Source organism: Urocitellus parryii, chromosome 9 (genome assembly GCF_045843805.1).
Source record: "Urocitellus parryii isolate mUroPar1 chromosome 9, mUroPar1.hap1, whole genome shotgun sequence".
Lineage (NCBI taxonomy): Eukaryota > Metazoa > Chordata > Mammalia > Rodentia > Sciuridae > Urocitellus > Urocitellus parryii.
Genome location: NC_135539.1, coordinates 16,287,400 through 16,310,983, shown reverse-complemented (window position 1 = coordinate 16,310,983; position 23,584 = coordinate 16,287,400). Strand labels below are relative to the sequence as shown.

Below are 23,584 nucleotides of genomic sequence, written 5' to 3'. Positions count from 1 at the left end.
GAGATAACTATTTTGTTGAATGAGTGAAGGCCAACCTTATACATAAAGTGTATATTAATGGTGTGGCTTTTGTTTGCACAGACTAAAGTAGCAGATCTTCCCACCTGTGACAGCTTAAACCCGGGCAGCCTACAATTGATTTCCAAGTTAAAGGTCAGAAGAATATTCTGTTATTATGTGTCTTGTAACATACATGTTAAAAATCTAAGGAGTTGATAAGAAAATGGAATTTGACCATATACCATCTTGTTCTTATTAAAGACAGTCATAAGAGATTTAGAGGGGAAAAAAAAAACAATTTGAATTCTTTTTTTACAATATTAACCTGTATTTTTATTTTGAGCTTTCCTCAAAGTTTATGTGAGGCTACTGCCAAGAGCAAAGTAGTTCAAGTTAGGGACTAAATCAGGCATTTTGATGGACACACTGAGATAAGAGTCGTTCGTACCTCTCCTACTCAGATGGTATACTTCTAAGATAATCACACCTCTCCTACTCAGATGGTATGCTTCTAAGATAATCACTTTGGTGATGTATAAGGAAATGTGTAGCAGTTCCAGATTTTGATGTAGTGAAATTTGGCTTTATTGGTGATAACTGAAAATGTCTCCAAACATTACAAGTGGCATTAGAGGAAGAGTTGGAGTACAGAATCTCTCCCAGTTAAGAACCACTGATGGGCTGGGGTTATAGCTCAGTAGTAGAGTACTTGCCTAGCACGCATGAGGCACTGGGTTCGATCCTAAGCATAAAAATTTAAAAAAATAAAGGTATTATGTCTATCTACAACTAAAAAATATCATAAAAAGATACTGTACCTATGTTCTGTTTCTAAAGTATTTTTTTCTTACATCAGATTTAAGAGATTTGTCCTTTCTGTTGGTCTTCAAAAAAAAAAAAATAGTTTGTGGTTGTAGTAAATCTTTTTTTTTTTTTTTTAATGACACCTGCCACTTAAAGGCAGGAACTTTTTTTTTTTAAAAGAGAGAGAGAAAGATAATTTATTTATTTATTTATTTTTTAGTTAACGGTGGACACAACATCTTTGTTTGTATGTGGTGCTGAGGATCGAACCCTGACCGCACACATGCCAGGCGAGCACGCCACCGCTTGAGCCACATCCCCAGCCCTAGTAATTCTTTTTTAATATTTATTTTTTAGTTATGATTGTCAATACCTTTATTTATTTATTTTTATGTGGTGCTGAGGATCAAACTCCGGGCCTCACATGCGGTAGACAGGCTCTCTACTGCTGATCCACAACCCCAGCCCCTATATTAAGTATTAATTGAATATTTTTTAGTATTTCTCCTTAACTTATTTCAGTTTTATCCTTGATAAAAATTTCTTCCTTCTGTTCATTTGTTGGTTTTTTTGTTTGTTTGTTTGTTTTTTTAACCTTATTTTTCTTATTTTCAATAAATCTGTGTACAATTGTGAATTTCTCCTGGAAATGTCCTGGGGGTTTCAATACACAGTGTTTTCTTCATCATAATTAGAGGTAGCATATTATATGTGATTTCAATGTAACTCCCTCTACAACTCATGAATGGCTTACCAGAATGTTACCAAATTATTAAGTTCTCATGAACTGTCCTTTTGTGCTTAAATAAGAATTTATCCCATCCTGGAGTTACGCGTTTTAAATCTGTCATCATGTACATGTCTATAGGCAATATTTTTAAATAAGATCGACAGAACTCTTTCTTTTGATGTGCATAAAACTTTTTACTACCTGGTAGTTCATCTAATCCTTGTAATTCGTCATTTTTTATATTTATTCTTTTCATGAAACAGACCTCAGGTATCCCTTTAACATAACTGTTGTTACCATTCTGGGTCAGAATCCTTCTGGTTCCTGTTCTGTGGATGTGAGTGCCATGTGGTGGGAACGAGCTGGTTTTAAGGAGCCATGTATCATAACAGCTTGTGAATATGTAGTTTCTCTTTGGAGACCTCTGGATACTTGGCAGTGGGAAAAAATCTACACCTGGCATTTCACAGAGGTAAGTCAGAACCTTAGAAGTGATGGAACTGGAACTCAGGGATGTCATGCATGGGGCCCTGGGTTTGAACCCCAGCACCTCAAAAAAAGAAGAATCTTAGATATCTTAGTAGTCATTTGTGTGATAATATAGCAAACAGCTTGGCAACATTGGGATCTCTGACCAGAAGTAACAGAGCAGAAAGATTTTGGTTTATTTTCTCAACATTTTATTATGAAAATTTTCAGCCAGGAATGGTGGTGCACACCTACAATCCCAGTGGCTCAGGAGGCTGAGGCAGGAGGATCGCAAATTCAAAGCCAGCCTTAGCAAAAGTGAGGCGCTAAGCAACTCAGTGGGACCCTGTCTCTAAATAAAATTCAAAATAGGGCTGTGATATGACTCAGTGGTTGAGTGCCCCTCATTTCAATCCCAGGTACCAAAAAAAATTTTTTTTTCAAACATACAGTGCCGCAAACTGCCCGGCCCAGGGCCGGCTGAGTCCCGTTCCTGCTGCCGAGCACTGCCTGCGGCACCCCTGCTGAGCGATTCCCTGCTGAGCTGTCAGTGCACGCGGGCTTGCAATCTTGCAACCCGGTTGGGCACAAAAACACAAGCCAGTCAAACTGAGACAAAGTTTTATTTAGAGAGAGGCCGTGTGCGTCCCCTAACAGGTGGGTCCGCCACGTGTGTGTTCTACCTGAGCCGGGGGGTTTCCCCTTCCCCCGGAACACCCTCCTACCATCCTTTCCCAACCAATGGGAACTCTCCCATTACAAGAGTGACATGAGTAACCTGAGTCCTGAAAATGGGCCCAGCTAGACAGCATGAGTCCAATTACCATATGAATGTGAATTGCTGGCTGGCAGTCATAAAATCCAAAGGTGCCTGTATCAATATTTTTGCTGTGGCTCCTAACAATACAGAAACATGGTACACTGAACACCATGTACCCACCATCTAGACTCTGCCATCAAGATGTGCTTTATTACCTGTTTATCTAAAAAAGAATTTTTACACAAGACCTGTTTGTGGAGCTTGAATTTCATGTCCATTCTGACTTTTAAACTGCCTTAAACCCGTGTTCCCTGCCCTTCACCAAAACATCATTTCTGCTTTCTTTATCATTCAGAGCTTCATGGTTGTAATCCTAGTATGCTTTAAATTTTTTAATCTGTCTTTTCTCCTTTACCATGTAAATAAGCATTTTTCCTTGTGGCTAACGTGTTCTTCATACTGGTTTATACTTCATTCTTGTTTTCCACTGTTCTCACAGCTTCTAGCACTGTGCTCAGTAGAGATGCTCAATAAATATTTGTTCAGTGAGTAAACATTTTAATTTAGTTTTTTTATTTACTTTGGTGCTGGGGCTTGAACCTAGGGCCTTTTGTATGCTAAGCACATGCTCTACCACTGAATTATACTCCCAGCCCCTAAACATAATTTTCTTTTTTTAATAGATGGTCTCACTATGTTACCCAGGCTAGCCCTGAACTCTTGGGCTCAAATGGTCCTCCTGCCTCAGTTTCTTGAACAACTAAGATAAATATATAGTTTTAAATGCAGCATAATGTTCTCTTTATTCACTTGTTAGAATTTACTTAATTATTCCCATTATCATAAGTATAAATTGCACTAAATAAATGTTAACTCAGTGGGCACACTGGTGTGCGCCTGCAGTCCCAACTATTGGAGAGGCTGCGACAGGAGGATCACTTGAGCTCAAAGGATCAAGGCCAGGCTGAGCAACACATCAAAACCTATCTCAAAAAAAAAAGGAATTTTTTTTTTTTTTCTGCTGAAGGAAATGCCAACTAAACTTATGCAAATAGTATATATACATAGGTTTACAACTTGCAAAAAGAAGATATTTTCTGCACCTATTCACATTTGTTCACATGTCGGAAACAGTCCTGGTATAGTGAGAATATAAAAGAATGTGATAAATTTTGGAACATTTAAAGTTAAACAACCAAATATAATTTGAGGGTGCTTTGTTTTATTTAGGTACCTGTATTACAAATAGTTCCAGTGCCCGATGTTTGTAATCTTGTATGTGTGGCTTTGGGAAGTTTGGAGATCAGAGAAATCAGGTAATTCCCAAGGTGATTTCTTTTTCTTTTTTTCCCTTTATCTTTGTCTCTGTCATCTTGTTTTGAGTGGAGGTTATCACCTAGGCTTAGGGTTTTGGTTGGTTGGTTGGTCTTGTTTTTTGAGATGGGGATCTCACTATATAACCCAGGCTGGCCTTACCCTGGGATCCTCCTGCCTCAATCTCCTGAGTGGCTACAATTACAGGTATATAGCCAGCTCTAGGCTTCAGTCTCAAAAAAGAATTTGGATTTAGATTTAAAGAGAGATTTGTTTAAAAAAAAAAGAAAAATCGGGCTAGGGTTGTAGCTCAGTGGTAGAGTACTTGCCTCACATGCATGAGGCCCTGGGTTCGGTCCACAGCACCACATAAAAATAAACAAATAAAAATAAAGATATTGTGTCCATCTACAACTAAAAAAAGTTTTTTAAAAAATCAACAAATGGCATCCTTGATTGAAATTTCCATTTGAAATTTGCACTTAGCCCTTTAATATTAAATATTAAAATATATACAGACAAATGTTGTATATATTCTTTTGGATATGGTGGTGCATGCCTGAAATCCCAGCGGCTCCAGAGGCTGAGGCAGGTGAATTGCAACTTCAAAGCCAGCTTCAACAATTTAGCAAGACCCTGTCTCAAAAGATGAAAAGGGGACTGGGTTATAGCTCAGTGGTAGTGTGCTTACTCACATGTAGAAGGCACTGGGTTTGATCCTCAGCACCACATAAAAATAAAATAAAGATATTGTGTCCATCTACAACTAAAAAAAGAATTAAAAATAAATAAATAAAAAGGATTGGGGATGTGGCTCAGTGGTGCACCCCTGGGTTTAATCCCCAGTACCAAAAAAAGAGGGCTTACTCCTGGGTTCTCCCCATTTTTCCTCAGGGCATTACTTTGTTCCTCTGAGGATGAAAGTGAAAAACAAGTACTACTGAAATCTGGAAACATAAAAGCTGTGCTTGGCCTGACAAGGAAGAGGCTCGTTAGTAGCAGTGGGACCCTTTGTGATCAGCAAGTGGAAATCATGACTTTTGCAGAGGACGGAAGGTAAGCAAAGCATTGGTTGATTGTGACTATTAGATGGAGAAACATTTTCTCACAGGTTTCAGAGAAAGGAGATGATTAGGATCCTGTTTTTCTGTATTGAATGTCTCAGTGCCAGGTTACCACCTAGAAGCAAGTCAGAAAAAGCAGAGGTCAGACATGACAGGAAAGAAGTCAGCAGAGTGGGGAACATAAGTGAATTGAGTTTGATTTTTCTTCAGACTTCTTTGAAATCTCTGCATTCCCCTTACATATTAGATATACCTCAGCCAGGCTCAGTGGTGCATGCCTGTAATCCCAGCAGCTCGGGAGGCTGAGGCAGGAGAATTGAGAGTTCAGAGCCAGCCTCAGCAATTTAGCAAGGCCCTAAGCAACTCGACGAGATCCTGTCTCTAAATATAATATGAAAAGGGCTGGGGATGTGGCTCAGTGGCTGAACATCCCTGGTACCAAAAAAAGAACAAGAAGAAGAAGAACCTCAAAGCCAGGCTGGGGATGTAGCTCAGTGGTAGGTGCCTGCCTAGCATGTGTGAGGCCCTGGGTTTCATGTCCAAAGTACCACCTCAAAGTCCTGGACCCAGTCCTCATTCCACACATTTGGTGTCCAGTGCTCCAGTGACCTTCCAGATGCTGACTTGACTACTTGGAAACATCCATTTTCAGTTCTGTGCTCTTTCTCCAGCTCTAGGCCTTTGTGCCTGTTTTTTAAACATCTTGAGGACACCTCAAATTCAACCTGTAGAAAACTGAACTCAGATATCTTCTTTGCCATATCCTTATTACACTTTTTCTTTTCTTTCTTTCTTTTTTTTTTTTTTTTTCTTTGATTTTATTTTTGTGCTGGGGATTGACCCCTGGGCCTTGTGCATGCTTAACATGTATATTCTACCACTGAGCTGTACCTGCAGCTGGTTACACTATTATTATTCATGTTTCCTAATAACAAATGGCAAGGACCTTATTTGTCTTATTTATTCATGACCTGTGGCATTATTCTAGGCAAGAGACAAATAATTAGCAGGCTCAGTTTCCTATGCCTATAATCCCAGTGACTTAGGAGGCCCAGTCAGGAAGATTGTAAGTTCAAGGCCAACCTCAGCAATGTAGTGCGACTCTGTCTCAAACAAAAGAATAAAACAATCTGGTGATGTAGCTCAATAGTAGAGCACTCCTGGGTTCAATCCCCAGGACTGCAAAATAAAACAAAACAGAAATAAGTGTTTGCTTAAGTTACAAAAGTCTTAGTAGAGATGGGAAGAAGCAGACAAATTTGTGAGAAATGAGACAATAAAGTTACTAAGACATGGTGAGTGACTAGATTGAGAGGAAGGAGACAAGAATAATGTGCAGGTTTCAGAGATGGTCATCTGGGTAGATGGTTGTATAGTTGTTGAGATAAAAATGTGAAAAAAAATGAGATTTAAAGAGAAAGTTTGAGCTTAATATTGGATATGATGATATTGAGATACTTGCAACATCCCAAGTAGCTAATAGGGAAGAAATGTGAATTCATTGTAGGAAGTTTAGAATATACAGTTATCTGCTTAATTTTTTTTTTTCAGTGTTAGCTTAAATTTTATTGTGTTAATTCAATAATGTGTGAAGGACTTCTTAGAAATTGCTTTGTTGCCAGGCATGGTGGCACGCCTGTAATCCCAGCGGCTTGGGAGGCTGAGACAGGAGGATCGGGAGTTCAAAGTTAGCCACAGCAAAAGTGAGGTGCTAAGCAACTCAGTGAGACCCTGTCTCTAAATTAAAAAAATACAAAAGAGGGCTGGGATGTGGCTCAGTGGTTGAATGCCCCTGAGTTCAATCCCTGGTACAAAATTTTAAAAAAACTGCTTTAGTGTACCATACTAATTTTTAATACTTTTTAAATTCAGAAGCAAAGAAAAACAGTTTTTGATGCCCCCTGAAGAGACTATACTTACTTTTGGTGAGGTCCAAGGGATGCAGGAAGCTCTGCTTGGTACTACTATCATGAACAACATTGTTATCTGGTAAGCCTTCCCTTGAGGTCCTAGTTTTCTCATCATTCAGTTGGGGTATGCCTCTGACTGTACAGGACAGTGATGGTTAGACAAGAGACTGTGTAAACATGGTTGTTGTTAGTGGGTTTTTTTAACTGTCAGATGTTATATGCTTGTCTTACCAAGAGAGTTGCATTCATTTAGAGTAGACTAGTTTAAAATAAATGGAATTTTGTTGTAAAAATGTACAGTTGTTTTTGCTTCTGTTTAATAATTGAGTAATTTCTGTCAAATGAATTTTCCTACCTCAAATAACTACAAACTCTCGAAAAAAATATAAAAACAACCATCTGAAGACACCAGAGAGCAAGAAAAAAAAAGAAAGATAATGGATTTCTCACCTAGAAGCAGTAAATGGCACAGAACAAGTTTTTTATTCTTAAAGCTTTGAGCCAGGGGCAGTCCCCAGTCCTGATTTCTGGGTGACAAAAAGCCTAATAGCAAACATTTTGTCCTGCCAACTTAAAGAACCAAAAGACAGAATTCAGGTGGCCACAGCAGCTAGAAAGTGAGGGAGAAAAGTCCTAAAAAGGAGACCAAAGAGGAAACCAAAATTCTGAATATAATTATTACCTAACCACCTGACTGATCCTGTAAACTGCGTTACCTGGGTGGACTGTGAGCATCCCAAGTAAGGCCAAAAGAACTGAACTGGAATTTCAGCATTTGAAATTCAGCCAGGTTAGTTGTTTATTAGAACAAGCAAACAACATAATCAGTGTTTTCAGAGGAACCTAACAGAATCCAGAGTTTTTGCAACATATTGTATCAAGATGTAATCCAAAATTACTAGATGTACAAAACACATATAACATATTTGATAACATATAGGAACCAAATTAACAAATTTAGTATAGGGAAGAGTCCCTAACCACCCAACCACTTTTTGTCTGAGTACAGGAGAGAGCCATATCCAGCTATAGGCACTTATAAGTTTAATTTGTTAGGAAAATATATTGACTTTTTTTTTCTCCCGCTCAATAGCCTTGTCTGTTAACTGTTTCCTTGGGACTAAAATGGGTCTTAGTAAGAGGAAATTATTAGTGTCACCACCACCCTATCTATTATGTATCATATGACCCCAGCCCTCTGGAAATAAACTAGAAAACATGGCCACTGAGAGAAACTTTGTCTTCTCTCCACTAGAGAGCCTCTGAAATTTGTCTTCATTATTCTAGTCATCCAGGAGACACCATTTCCAGAGGCCCTGCCACCTAGAACAGCAGTATCCACTCTGGGTGCATTTCCCAGGGTTTGTGTACAGCCTTATTTGAAGACAATGTTCTTTCTATAAGTTGTCTTTCTATTCTTTCTCCTGTTTCTATAGTCCAGACCTTAATTATTTGACTCAGGACTTAAATATAATATAATAATTGGTCTCCTTGCCATCAGTCAATATTCAACAACCAAATCATTTTCTTTCTTTTTTTCCGGGGTACTTGGGATTGAACCCAGGGGCTTGTGCATGCTAGGCAAATACTCTACCACTGAGCTACACTCCCGCCATGTTGACTTCTCTTCACCTTCCGCTTCCTGTTGCTGTACTACAAAACTGTCTTCTCTAGTACTCTGTACTCCTTAGCTTCTTTTTTTCCTGCCCTTTTTCTAGTAGTAGACCTTTGGCGTTTGGGTTGTAATAGATCACAAAGGTTGGGAGTGGAGAGGGATCTCTTTACTAGGCTTCCCTTGCAGGATATCCTGTTAAGGAACATCTTCACCCCACAGCTGCCTTGAGTTTCCTGTCATCTCAGCTTCATCGATGTTTCCCTCTTTAAATTTATATGGCCCTTGTTTTTTACTTACTAGTTACTACATTATATATTTTTTCTTTTTTCTGGCAATTGAAGATAAGTGCTATGTCTTGCATCTGTTCTTAGTGCTTTCCCTAGTTCCTTGCCTAGACTAGTACTCAAATGACATCAACCATATTATCTAAAGAAACTATCATTTGACTTTTTGGGCTCTATGTAATGTCTATCTGTTTGTTTGTTTGTTTGTTTGTTTGTTTGTTTGAGGGGGTTTTGGCATTAGAGATTGAACCCGGGGTACTTTACCACTAAGCTACATCTTCAGTCCTGATTTATGTTTTATTTTGAGACAGGGTCCCACTCAGTTGCCCAGGCTAACCTTGAACCCCCAGTCCTCCTGCCTCAACCTCCGGAGTGCTAGGATAACAGGCATGTGCCACCACACCCAGCATCACCTTTCTTATTTAACTTCTGATCTGTTAGATATCTATAGTGATTCATGTTACACTTGGGATTTGAGTGGCCATATTTGGTAACTTGCTGGAATTTTAAATATTTTATCTTGATTAAGCTATATTTGCTGAGCAACATTTTTCATACAATCAAAAGATAACTGAATCTCTACTGGTGTCCCATTCTCTTTGAGAGATGTAGAAATGAAGCATCTGAATCCTGGTCCCAAGGCTTCTAAAATCTAGTAGGTAAATAAGACTCCTTTACAATTCACAGTGTATAATTCCAGTGAAATTCTTTTATACTTCACACACATTCAAAGTGATAGAGGTTTGGGCAACATGCTTTGGGATCTGGGGAAAAAGCAATTACTGAATATAGAGCATATGCCAACTTCTGTAGGGGATGAATGTATTCTGGTTTTCCTAATAGGAAAACCTTGCATGTGCCCATGAAATTTTAATTTTCTTTCTTCAGGTTTTTAAACACAGTTTCTCACCAAAGAAAGTTCTGTATTTGTTGAATGAACATGTTAAATCCTATCATAGCATATATTAAATACAAAATGAGGCATATGGACAGTACTAGAATTAGACGAGAGGAGAAGACTGTGAACTCATAAGAGGAGAGAGGGTCTAAATTGAGTTCCTGCATCTTGGAGGAGCTGGGACATCATCTCTGCCATGGGAAATGGACGGGAACTGGCCTTTAGAGGAAAGATAACTTGACCAAAGATCTAGAGCCATGGATATGCACAATGTCGTAAGCTTGGTAAAATTTCAGGCAAGGGAGAGGCGAATAATGTAGTATTGTAGCACTGGATTCATGAGGGTTATAAATGCCGTGAAGGAACTTGGACTTCATCTTGTGGCTCAGAGTCACAACTCCTCAACAAAGCCAGGATGTGGTTCCCACAAATGTTCCATTTGTTCTTCTTCCTTGTATTCACCCTCTTTTCTACTTTCTTCTTCCATTTTTTACTCTCAGTCTTTCCTTCTCTTTCCATTAACTTGGTCTAGCTGTAGTGTAAACGTATAATGGATGTAGACTCTAGATCTGTTTTTGGTATAGTCTCACCCAATCAAGTTTGGTTTCCTGGGCTGGGGATGTGGCTCAAGTGGTAGCGCGCTCGCCTGGCATGCGTGCGGCCCGGGTTCGATCCTCAGCACCACATACCAACAAAGATGTCGTGTGCGCCAAAAACTAAAAAAATAAATAAATAAAAAATCCTCTCTCTCTCTCTCTCTCTCTCTCTCTCTCCTCTCTCACTTTCTCTTTAAAAAAAAAAAAAAAAAAAGTTTGGTTTCCTGGCCATTGTCCCCCATGGAAAATTTAGGCATAGCAAAATCATAATCATAGTACTGTCCCATGTGCCTGTTCAATACCAAGTAAAATGAGATAATGGAAAACTGTTCTCATGGAATTTGGAGAGTTATCTCTAGTGGTGGAGCAGATAAATAGGTCTATTTAACTAAGGCTAAACTATCAAACTATTGGCAAAGTTAACCTATAGTTCTACTTTGAGCTAAATCTGTGAATAAACAAAAATGAAGTACTATGTCCCTTAGTTTTTCCCTTGGTCACCTTTTATTTATGCTGTGATAAATAATATTATGTGAAAACCAGTTTGCCAGAAGAATGTGATCAGCTTATTTATTTCTGGTGTCTTAAGGAATTTAAAAACTGGTCAACTCCTGAAAAAGATGCACATTGACGATTCTTTTCAAGCTTCCGTCTGTCACAAAGCCTATTCTGAAATGGTAAGTGCTGCTCTGGGACTGCTTGGTGTTGACTTACATGCTGTTGTTGGTCTCACCAGCAGACCCTCCCTGTTGACAGTTTTTCCAAAACTGGATATCAATGTTTGTTTTTTCATGACATTTATGAATGAAGATAAGTGTTGATTCAATGTAGTTACTTATTGAATTTCCTGGCTTTATGACTTATAGGCAAATGTTTATTCCCAGTTATGAATTTGTTGACTAAAAAATATGCCTATTATGAGATATGACTCCAGACTACATTGCCATAAATGATGTGAGATATGAATGAGTACCTTTAGAGAGGATGATTAAATTGTCTTAGACATGTTTTTCTCTTGGGCTTAAGTGTTCTCATATAGAAACAAACGTAGTTACTTACCATTGTTAATAGACTTAACTTACAGTCTAGTTTTGACATCCAAACAGGTTGAAGTTAGTTGTCCCCAAGTGAGGACTAACCCACATGAGCATCTACTGTTAAAAGCCCAAGCAGAGGCTCAGTGCTCGTGTAGACACTGACTTGCTGGGTATCAGTGGTGACTCTGAGAGCATTAGCACCCAGATGCTGTAAACATGAAAGATGTGTGATCTTAGAAAATCTGTCACATAATCTTGAGCCTAATATTTTTCATCCTTGAAGCAAGAAGGTTGGATTTGTCTCTAGAATTTATCTATTGTGCATTTAAATAAATTTATATCTTTTGTGTTACAGCATTAATACTTTCTTGATATTAAAACATTTAACATAAATATATTAGGTAGGCCTTACAAGGTGGCACACCTCTACATTCCCAGCTATTCAGGAAATTGAGGCAGGGGGTTGCAAATATGAGGCCATCTGGACCACTTAGGGAGACCCTATCTAAAAATAAAAAATAAAAAGGACTGGGATGGAGCTCAGTGGTAGAGTGCCCCCTGGGTTCAATCTCTGTTACTACCAAAAAAACCCAGCAACAGATGTTAGACACTAACAGTTCCCCATAAAGCCAACCTTCAAAAATAGTAGTTCACTTTTTATTTATTTGTTTGTTTAGTAGGCTGGAAATGAACCCAGAGCCTTACATGTGCTCGGCAAGTGCTCTACCACTTACCTGCATCCCCAGAGAGCACTGATGGCTTGGCATACTTTTCCATCCAGGACCACATAGCAAATATTTTCACCCTCCCTGAAAATAGTGTCTCTGTTGTAATTCTCTACTCTGCTATTATGGCATGAAATCAGCCTTAGACATATATGAATGGATGTGTCTGTATTCTAATAAAACTGTGAGCAAGGAAATCCGAATTTCATATAATTAACCATTTCAAACTGAAAAATATTCTTACCTCAGGAAAAATAAGGGTTGGGTCAGAATTGGCCTGTGGGCCATCGTGTGTTAACTCTGTTAAGTATGTTGCCTTTAACATTTTAAGATTCTCAAGTTTTCTAAATACAAAGGTAATTCATTTTTATTTAAAAATTCATTCAAAAATGCAGAAAGTAGAAAATGAATGCTAATCGTAAAATGACCTTACAGTTTAATTTTCCCTGTCTTAGTCCCAAAGAGAAATTTCAATGTATATATGTCTGTACGTGTACATACATATTTGTATGTATGTATGTATACACACACTGATATTATTATTAGAAGTTGTAATTTTAAAACTGGATCAGATTTTCCCACAGAAACAGCCATACGTGACAGTATCTTTTGTTGTTGTTTTTGTTTGTTTTATCTTTTGTAGTTTTTTTTTTTTTGTTACCTTAGTAGAGAGTAATAGTGTCTGAGTTTTAAATAGGCTATTATGGTCTGGGCTAAGACTCTAGTCTCCCCTTAAAAGGTGGTTTTTAGGGGCTGGGGTTGTAGCTCAATGGTAGAGCATTTGCCTAGCATGTGTGAGGCCCTGAGTTCAATCCGCAGCACCACATAAAACTAAATAAGCAAAATAAAGGTATTGTGTCCACCTACAATTTAAAATATTTTTTAAGTTGTTTTTATGGAAAAATGTGTTCTGAATTTCCAAAAAACAACTTGCAGATGAGTATTTGTAATTCGAGGACTCCCTGTATGTGTGTCTGTGTCCTCCTTCCCTGTACAACATTTCCGCAAATGGAAATTTGCATGAGATGTTGTAGTCATGGAGGAGTCGATAGGTCAGTTAGATTCCTGCTTGGCAAGACTGGCCGAAGCACTTATTGGGAGCCCTGTGCTCAAGAAGCTGGGAGTCCAGCCTTGGTGGTAATGTCAGCATTTCTGTCTGAAGAAAAACTGAAGCCAGTAGTTCAGTCCTGGGTACTGTGGAGCCTGTTGATCGTTCCTATTATTCTTTGGTTTTTATCTCTGCCAAACATGCTCTTAATGGTGTATTTGGTTATTGATTTCTTTTTCCTTAAATTAGGGGCTCCTGTTTGTTGTTCTGAGTCATTCTTGTGCCAAAGAGAGGGAGGCGTTGGGCAGCCCCGTGTTTCAGCTGATTGTGATTAACCCTAAGACGACCCTGAATGTGGGCGTGATGCTGTACTGTCTCCCACAGGGGCAGGCTGGAAGGCAAGTGCATGTGACTGCTGATCTATGGTTGTGACAGTTTGGAAGGCACTCTGCAGATACAAAAACGAGATACCTTTGTGTCACTTTAATGAATGGAAAACATGAAATACTATAATAGTAAGGTTAAGAAGTAGGATGAAGTTAGTTGATTTGAATCAAACTCCCAGATTCCCTTATATCCATTGATCCCCATCGGTATGAGCTTAGATTGCCTTTTTTTTTTTTTCTTTAATGTGTATTCAATCTGGGTGCAGTGGCACACATCTGTAATCCCAGTGGCTTGGGAGGCTGAGGCAGGAGGATCATGAGTTCAAAGCCAGCCTCAGCAAAAGTGAGGCACTGAGCAACTCAGTGAGACCCTGTCTCTAAATAAAATACAGAATAGGGCTGGGGATGTGGCTCAGTGTTTGAGTGCCCCTGAGTTCAATCCCTGGTAACCCAACCCCTCAAAAAAATACATGTGTATTCAAGCCCTTTTTTTTTCTGTAAGGAAAATGTTTATTTTTATTTTTTAGGAAAATGTTTTAAATACACAGAGTATCGCACATTCTCTGTGGAATCCTCACAGTGCATGTTCTTTCCTTAAGACCTGAATTAAGGAACTTTTAAATACACTTTAGGAAGACATCTTCACTTTGAAATCTGACTGAGCCTCCACTAAGCAGGCAGTTGTTACTTATTGATAAACATTTCTACTCGTGGGTACTGACTGACACTAATGACACAGTTATTGGCACCCCGGGGGGTTCTGAGTTGATAAACTTTAGAAGTAGTGGATATTGTTAGGTCAACAAAGCAACATCTGAACATGTAAGTCTTAGAGACTACCTTTATTGATGTGTGAAATTAGCAGCAAGGATTGGAAAAATATAGTCAATACAGAGTAGAGTCTAGCTTTAATAACTTGTAAGGATGAGGAACCTGGATGGTTTTAATGCCTGTTTCTTTGGACCTTGTGCTAAACCTGCTTGATCCAAAAGATAGTCTCTGTCCATGTACACTTGGCCAGCTGTGGCACTTCTGCAAATGTTTTTTAACAAGAATATCATAACTGAGCCAGGTGCAGTGGCTCACAGTTGTAATCCCAGCAACTCAGAAGACTGGGGCAGGAGGATTGCAAATTGGAGGCCAGTCTTGGCAACTTAGCAAGACCCTATCACAAAATAAATAAAAAGAAGTTGGGGAATGTAGGTCTATGGTAGAGCACTCCGAGTTCAATCCCTAGTATCCCACCTGCAAAAATCATAAATATTATCTTCAATTTGTGTTTACACATAGAACTTGCTGTTTTGGGTGTGAAGAGAGAACTGTGGTAATTGCCCTAGAAACTGAAGATGAAGATAACTACTTGGTCAAGCATTTCCTTTGTCACTTTTTTGGGGGGGCAGAGGAGATTACCAGGGATTGAACCCAGGGACACTTGACTACTAAGCCACATCCCCAGCTTTTTTTGTTATTTTATTTTTTATTTTGAAACAAGGTCTCACTGAGTTGCTAAGGATGACCTCAAACTTGCAGTCCTCCTGCCTTAGCCTCCTGAGTAACTGGCATTACAGGCGTGCATCACTGCACCCAGCTCCTGTTAATTTTTAAACCCATTTATTCAGCAAACTTTGAAAGCCTATTTAATGCCAATCCTGTGGGAAGTATCTGTTTGGGCTGCTATAACAAAATACCATAAACTAGGTAGCTTACAAATAACAGAAGCTCATTCCTTATCATTCCGGAGGCTGGGAATTCCACGATCAAGGCACTGGCAGATTCCATCTGTGAGGGTCCATTTCCTTATTCATAAATGGCACTTCTTCACTGTGTCTTCATCTGATAGAAGGGATGAGCCAACTTTTCTGAGACCTCTTTTATAAGAGCACCGTCCTGTTCGCGTGATCTCTGCCCTGATGGCCTAATCACCTCCTAAAATCCTCACCTCCGAGTATCATGATTAAATTTCAACAGATAAATTTTGGAGGAGACCATAACAAAGCACCTTTATTTCCAATCTCGTGGAAGTTAGAAATAAATACTAGAGACTGCTGTTAGGTGCACCATATGCCGCACACGGGGCTCACATTGTTTGGGAGCAAAAAGATGGAGGAGCATCTAATTGGCAGTGCCGGCTCGAGGACCTTCCGAAGAGTAAAGGGTTAGGTATTCAGAGCTGGGTAGCAGTAAGGGGATAAAAATATCATTCTGTTCATTCAGAGAATATTCCTTGAGGCTGCATAGGCACCGGCTCTGCAAAGTGCTGATGATATGACACTGAATGATAATAATAGATAAAAGCTTTTTATTTATTGATTTTAGAGGCAGGGTCTCACTGAGTTGCTAAACTCCTCGCCATTGCTGAAGCTGGCTTTGAACTCGCAGTCCTCCTGAGAGCCACTGGGATTATAGGCATATGCCACTGTGCCCAGCTGAAAGCTGATTTTTTACTGAGCATTTCCTGTGTGGCATGGATTGTACTAATAAGTGTTTTTATTTTTGGTGGAGCTGGGAATTGAACCCAGGGCCTTGTGCATGTGAGGCAAGCACTCAACCAACTGAGCTAGATCCCCAGGTCCTCTTATAAGCTTTTTTTTAATATTTATTTTTTTGGTTAGACATAATATCTTTATTTATTTATTTTCATGTGGTACTGAGGATCGAACCCAGGGCCTCGCATGTGCTAAGCGAGCGCTCCATCGCTGAGCCACAACCCCAGCCCATAAGCTTTTTATATGAACTGTTTAATTCAACTTCACAACAGTCTTATGAAACAGGTGCCCTTATTATCCTTATTTTGCTGATGGAATTAGTTTATGCCCAGAATCACATAACTCTTACATTCTAGAACTTGGAATCCAAACCCAGGTAGCTGACTGGTAAAAGGCAACCAGATTTCTGCTTCATGGTGCTTATGGTTTGGTAGGGGAGACACCCCACCAAGTATGGCAGTAGGATAATGTCACCCAGTGCAAAGTGCTACGAAGATAAAACCAGAGAATGTAACAGAAGGGACAGGTACAAATGTGTGCTCTTTCAGATGGTTCATTGGGTATGGCCTTTTTACGGCAGTGGCATGCCTGATGATGACAGGAATCCAGCCTTGCTGAGATCTGGGGATTGAGCCTCCCAGGCGAGGAAATAGTAAGAGCAAAGCCACTGCAAAGGACTGGTTTTGGCTAGTGTGAAGAGAGGGAGGAAGGCCTCCAGGGGCCGGTGTGCAACCTGAGGACAGGCAGGGACTGCAGTGCCACACACGAGCCCCTGGTCCTCTCGGGTTGGGCACCCACAGCCACAGGGAGATTGTTCTGGTTGGTGCTCTAGGGCTTGAGGGAACTTGGTTTGGGGCTTTTTAAAAATTTTTTATACTTTAAAAAACAAAAAAGCTTTTTTGACATGTAATCTGAATTGTCTCTTCTCTGCTTGGTACCAGGTTCCTAGAAGGGGACGTGAAAGATCATTTTGCAGCAGCAGTCTTGACTTCTGGGACAATTGCCATTTGGGACTTACTTCTGGGTCATTGTACTGCTGTCCTTCCACCCATCTCTGACCAAAATTGGTCTTTTGTTAAATGGTCTGGTACAGATTCTCACTTACTGGCTGGACAAAAAGATGGAAATATATTTATATATCGCTACATATAAGTTAAGAGGGAAATAACAGTTTTCTGGATATGTGTGGCCTCTTTTTTTTTCCCCTTTGGAGTACAACTGTAAAGGAATATCTGAATGACATTTAAAATAATTACTTGTGGGCTGGGGATGTGGCTCAAGCGGTAGCATGCTTGCCTGCCATGCGTGCGGCCCGGGTTCGATCCTCAGCACCATGTACAAACAAAGATGTTGTGTCCACCGAAAACTAAAAAATAAATAAATAAATTTAAAAAAATAATAATAATTACTTGTGTCCATCCAGAGAGACTTATTTTTATTCTGCTGGTGGTGGCACTACTGATCTTGAATATTTGTTTATACTTACTTTGAGGGGAAAGGGCTTTGGGTCAGTTTTTGTATTCCCAATATTTGCACATTTGCTTTTAATAAGTGTATATAAAAATTCAAATGTCAATAAATATTTATTTTGATAAATTCTGCTTGGCATATTCTTTTTTACCTATTTAGCTCATTTTCAAAAACAAGAACTAGTTACTATACAGCTAGAATATTTAGCCAATAATGTTTGCATAAGGAGTTAAATTTCACTTAACTGAATATACTAATATGCAGTATACTTTTTATGCTATTTGTATTACTTTACTTTCACATATATACTAAAAGTGATACAAATCTATTAATTTGGAAATACTGTTTTTTGATTCTCACTTTTTTTTTTTTTTTTTTTTTTTTTTGAGTACTGGGGATCTAACCCAGGGCATCAGGCATGCTAGGCAAGTACTCTACCACTGAGCCCGATCCCTGGTTCCCTAGTCCCAGTGCCTGCATTATCTCTAGAGTCATTTTTGAGCCAATGACATAACTTTCCTAAGTTCATTGCCTTCACCTTTGCCTAAGTGGTCTAACAGAAATTTTTAAGGCGCTAATATGTTGGTATCATTGGAAATTTTATCTCAAGCTACTTTAGTTATTTACATGGTATTCTTTTGAGTACATTTTTTAAAAGACATTTTTAATATTCACTGTAGTGATTTTTCTTACTGCATTTATATCCTTTGATCCATTTATATAAAACACAACTTTCCTGTGCATATCTGAACTCTAGTTCATTCACTAGCAGATCATAGATAATGGTTTTTCAAAAGTATTTAATTTACTCAAGAACCCCTGAGAAACATTTTATCTTGAATTAAGAGTTACTGAAACTGGCCTGGGGATGTGGCTCAGTGGTAGAGCACTTGCCTGGCATGCAGGAGGCCCCGAGTTCAATCCTGTACACTACAAAAAAAGAGTTAAGAAAAAATGAGTGGAACTGGACAAGGTGGCATGCCTATAATTCCAGCAATTTGGGAAGATGAGGCAAGAGGATTGCCAAGTTTTGAGGCCAGCTTCAGCTATTTAGTGAGACCCTGTCTCAAAAATAAAAGGCTGGGGCTGTAGTTCAGTACTCCAGCACCCCTAGGTTGAGTCCCCAGTTTTGCAAAAAATAAAACAGTAGAGCTAAGCAGTGATTCCAGTCCAGTAACTACTGAACGAACAGTACACACTTGACACTACAGGTATAAAAATGAGTGTTGTAAGGTCTGTTCCCTATAGCATTGGGGACTGTGACAAAGTAACAAGTACTGTTACATTTCAGGTACTATGGAAGCTCAAAGGCACAACCAAGAAACTAAGTAGGGTGACATCTTAGCCAAGTCTTGTGGGATAATCAGGCACAGCAGAAACAAAGGGTGTCTCGGGCAGAAGGACAGGATGGAGGGATCAGGATTGCTGGAGAATGACATTGTGAAGAATGGAGTTAGGAAGCCATAGAGGTAGCCAGCAGCCTTGTGAGGACTGTGAACAAACCAGCCCTTTGTTCTGCACTCCAGGGTCTGAGCAGTGAGGAGATGATATCCTACTCTAGCTACAGAGTGGCTAATGGACTTTTTTGGAGGCCAAGAGCAGAGGCAGGGGAACACTAGTAGGGACTGACCTATGGTAGAGACAGTGGAAATGAAACAGAAGGAATGGAAGATTTAGGAGGGAAAAGAAATGGGCCAGACTAAGTGAGTGCCTGATTATGTGAGAAATGAAGGAGTCTTAAAATTCTGGTTTAGTGGGTGACAATGAAATAGAGACACAGGTGGTACACGCATGTCATCCCAGTGGCTCGGGAGGCTGAGGCAGGAGTTCAAAGCCAGCCTCCACAATGGGGAGGCACTAAGCAACTCGGTGAGACCCTGTCTCTAAATAAAATACAAAATAGGGCTGGGGATGGGGCTCAGGGGTCGAATGCCCCTGAGTTCAATCCCTGGTACAAAAAAAGACAAAAGGGACGGTGAGAATTAATTCAGATGCTTACAGATCATCCACTAGGAATGTTGACCAGACACCTGGATGTAGGACTGTGAATCTCAGAGGAGAGGCCTGGCTGGATGCAGGCGGGAGTTAAAGTCTCTGGAGTGAGTCAAAGTCAAGAGTAGGTCAAGGACAGACTTTCAGAACCAGCCTTTAAATGAGCAGAGGAAGTACAGCCATAAAAACTAGGCAGGAAATGAATTGCCAAAGAGACTCTTATCAGTTGGTGTTGGCCATCTCAGATGTAGTAGTGAGCTTCACAGAACATTCAGGTCAGAGGTAGGAGCCAGTTGAGTGAATTAAAGAGTGAACTGGAGAAGCTGCGGTTGTGGCTCAGTGGTAGAGCACTTGCCTAGCACGTGAGAGGCACTGGGTTCTATTCTTAGCACCACATATAGATAAATGAACTAAATAAAGGCCCATCAATGTCTGAAAAAATATTTTTTTAAAAAAGAGTGAATTGGAGGCTGGAGGTGGGGCTCAATGGTTCGATCCTCAGTACCACATTAAAAAAATAAATAGAATAAAGCTATTGTGTCCAACTACAACTAAAAAAATAAATATTTTTTTTTTTAAAAAGAAGCTCAACTATAAAAGGAGGTGGGGATACTAGAGGTATGTAAAGGATCAGTGAAGGAGGCTGTGTTTTTATTTGTTTGTTTATTTATTTATTGGTGCTGGGGATGGAACCCAGGGGCACTTAATCACCGAGCCACATCCCCAGCTCTTTTTTCTATTTTATTTAGAGACAGGGTCTTACTGAGTTGCCTAGGGTCTTGCTAAATGGCTGAGGCTAGCTTTGAACTTATGATCCTCCTGCCTCAGCCTCCCAAGCCACTGGGATTATAGGAATGTGCCACCATGCTGGTCCCTGGCTTTGTTTTTAGACTGGGAGAAACTTCAGCATGTTCAGGGGCTCAGGGGAAAGATCTAGATAAAAGAAAGTTTAAAGAGGAAGAGAGGACTGGTGTTGCAGGGTCTCAGGGACAACAGAGGGGTTGAGACAGAAGTACAGATGGGCTAGAAAAAGGGAGGAATGACGGGTGATGGCATTTATGCTTGTCCATCCATTCATCTAGCCTTTCTTTTTTGGGGGGTGAGGGAGTGTTAGGGATTGAACCCAGGAGCACCTACCACTAAGCAACATCCCCAGCCCTTTTTATTTATTTATTTTTTAAATTTTAGGATAGGATCTCACTAAATTGCCCATACTGGCCTCAAACTTCCTGCATCGGCCTCCTGATTCTCTGGGGTTATGGGCATGTGCCACTATGCCCATCCATGTTGTGATGGAAGTGCTACCGAAAGGCATCGATGTTCTTTGTTAAAGCTTCTCCAAACACGAAGGAGAATCTTAAGGTCGGACATTTTACTTTACAGACCATGTAGACATTTTCTCTTCATGAATTTGCTGGAGGGTAAAGGAACTCTCCCCAATTATATGATTTAAATAAGAGGTGATTTGTTATGTTTGACCATAGTATTAAATGTAACATAGGCTTAAAATAAGGAGATGATTAAAATATGATTTTATGAGTCACGGGGATCTACTGCCATACAAAGAGAATTTTTTTCTTAGGTTCATATGTTTCAAAAGAGAGAAAAATGAGAACAAATCTCACAGGAAATATACTTTAGTAGGTGAGATTTATTAATCGTGTGTGTTCCAAAATAATTAGAGTCTAATTGCTCAGCCAGGGTGGAAGCAGGCCTGTGGGGAAAGTCAAGTCTGACTGAAGTTCAAGGTGCACCTTTATACAAGCAAGCTGTTCTCAGGAGAAACTGGCCTGAGCAAAGCAGAGGCCAGAGGACTGGGCAGGGGTTGGCTTCAGGCCCCAGGTTCTGTCCCAGCCTGAGCTCTTGACATTGGGAGAAGGGGCTGAAAGTTCCGCCTGCCACCCAGCCTGGGTTTTCACAGTGTCTGCCAGAACTCCTGGGTTCAGGTGTACTTTGAAGTCCAGGAGTTGACCTAACTTCCACGTGGGCTCTGATACCATGGGACGTAACATCAAGTTCTCACAAATCGGAGCATGGGAAGACTGCACGTTCTCAAGGGCAGGGGGAGTACACAGCAAATTCTTTTCTTCTTTTTCTTTTGGTCCTGGGAATTGAACCCAGGAGCACTTTGTGACTGAGCCATACCCCTAGCCCTTCTTATTTTTTATTTGAAGACAGGGTCTCGCTAAGTTGCTTAGGAACTAAACCTGAGGATGGCAGGTTGCTGGGATTATAGGTGACCCCACATTCTTATTACAGCACAACAGATTTCATTCACATACTAGACGACGACGAGTGTCTGAAACCACTTCTGAGATACATAACAGAAATACTGGATAGGTTCTGTGAAGAGATCAGGGCCTTGATCATAGAACTCCAGGCAAGAGTTTTTTTGGAGCCAGTTTTCAGCAGGAATGGAGTACTGCCACTTAAAATGGAGCCTGGGCAGTTACTCCCAATTCGTAATACAAGTGCTCTTCCAATTGCTTAAGAAAGCCTGTTGAGGTGGCCCATGCCTGTAATCCCAGCAACTTAATAGGCAGAAGCAGGATCCCAAATTCAAGGTCAGCCTCAGCAACTAGTGAGACCCTAAGCAACTGATCAAGACGCTGTCTCACAATAACAAATAAAAAGGGCTGGGGATGTGGCTCAGTGGTTAAGCGCCCCTGGGTTCAATCCCTGGTACCAAAAAACAAACAACAACCAAAAACCAATCGCTTAATATGCAGAGCAGTAAACTGGGCATGGTGGTGCTGGGAGACTAAGAAAGATGGTTCACAAAGTAAAAATATAATTAGAACTTATTTAACTGTATTTGGTACCTATTATCCAACATCTCTCTGTCCTTCTTACCCTGATGCCACATTTTCTTTACCTATCTGTTGCTGGACACCAACACTGACTCCCTATCTTGGCTATTATGAATACTACTGCATTGTTTTCACATATTTTTGTTTATTGTCTTTATTTTTATACCAGAATGTAAAACTCTGTGAGAATAGACCGTCTCTCTGGATTGCTCATTGCTATGGCCTCAGTAATAAGCTCATTATAGAGACTCAACGTTTTAGTGAATGAATAAATAGGAATAATTTTATCATAATGGGCTCATACAATGCATTTTATTTCAAAGATGATATATTTCATTTTACTTGGAAAAATGAAACTAAAGGAATTTTTAGATTGTTCACCATGGCAGTGTGCTTCAATTTAAATCAATTTCCTTAGGCTCCTAGCTGAGAAATATGTTCAAATTAGCATAAACTTCCCAAATCCACTTACCTCTTTTGGGTTTTTCTTTTTATTTTTTTTCTTCCAGTTTTGAGGGTTGAACTCAAGTGTCTGCTATGCATGCTAAACAGGTACTGTCCCATTGAGCTACATCCCCAGCCCTTTTTATCTTATTTTGAGACAGGTCTCACTAAGTTGCTAAGGTTGACCTAGAACTTACCATCCTTCTAATTTACTCTCCTGAATAGCTAAGATTAATTTACCTTTCTTTCTTTCTTTCTTTTTTTTTTTAAGCTGGGGATTGAACCTAGGGGCACTTAACCACTGAGCCACATCCCATCCCTTTTTATATTTTATTTAGAGATGGGGCCTCACTAAGTTGCTGAGGCTGGCTTTGAATTTGGCCTTGGCCTCCTGAGTTGCTGAGATTACAGGCCTATGGCCCCAAGCCCGGCTAATTTACCCACTTTTGTTAACAATATTACTTATATGTTGCCTGGCACTTTTTAAGACATGTATATTGTTGTAGCCTATACCTTACATTTATTAGTCTTAGTTATGTATTGAAATTGATTCTCACTTTTTGAACTGTTGCAAACTATTAAATTTAAATTCCTATGGACGAACTGTGACATCACAACTTTTAAATAAATGTATTTCAGAATTTTCAGAGAAGAAATAAAACCAAATACCTTTCTTGCATGAAGGACTAGCATTCAAGGGAAGACCGCAGATGTGCCATTAGCACTAAGTACTTGGACGGCCG

The 23,584-nt window shown here is 39.8% G+C and overlaps 1 protein-coding gene and 1 long non-coding RNA gene across 5 annotated transcripts in view; one reads left to right on the top strand and one right to left on the bottom strand.

Annotated features, from left to right (window-relative positions):
- Positions 1-17,654, top strand: part of Palb2 (partner and localizer of BRCA2) — a 27,260-nt gene extending 9,606 nt beyond the window's left edge. For 3 of the 4 annotated variants that reach the window (XM_026392126.2, XM_077802451.1, XM_026392127.2), the window contains 8 exons: positions 82-153; positions 1,845-2,006; positions 3,993-4,078; positions 4,971-5,132; positions 7,013-7,129; positions 11,033-11,120; positions 13,503-13,651; positions 17,067-17,654. In XM_026392126.2, the coding sequence (XP_026247911.2) occupies positions 82-153; positions 1,845-2,006; positions 3,993-4,078; positions 4,971-5,132; positions 7,013-7,129; positions 11,033-11,120; positions 13,503-13,651; positions 17,067-17,277 (1,047 nt within the window). In that variant the 3' untranslated portion in view covers positions 17,278-17,654. Of the gene's footprint in view, positions 1-81; positions 154-1,844; positions 2,007-3,992; positions 4,091-4,970; positions 5,133-7,012; positions 7,130-11,032; positions 11,121-13,502; positions 13,652-17,066 lie in introns of those variants that run through there. The other variant, XM_077802449.1, reaches the window with a different exon arrangement.
- Positions 1-23,584, bottom strand: part of LOC113185124 (uncharacterized) — a 27,292-nt gene extending 3,708 nt beyond the window's left edge. The window contains exons 1-2 of the long non-coding RNA XR_003301093.2: positions 23,511-23,584; positions 5,186-5,255 (exon numbers count right to left, since the gene is read on the bottom strand). This is a non-coding gene — a long non-coding RNA (uncharacterized LOC113185124). The remainder of the gene's footprint in view (positions 1-5,185; positions 5,256-23,510) is intronic.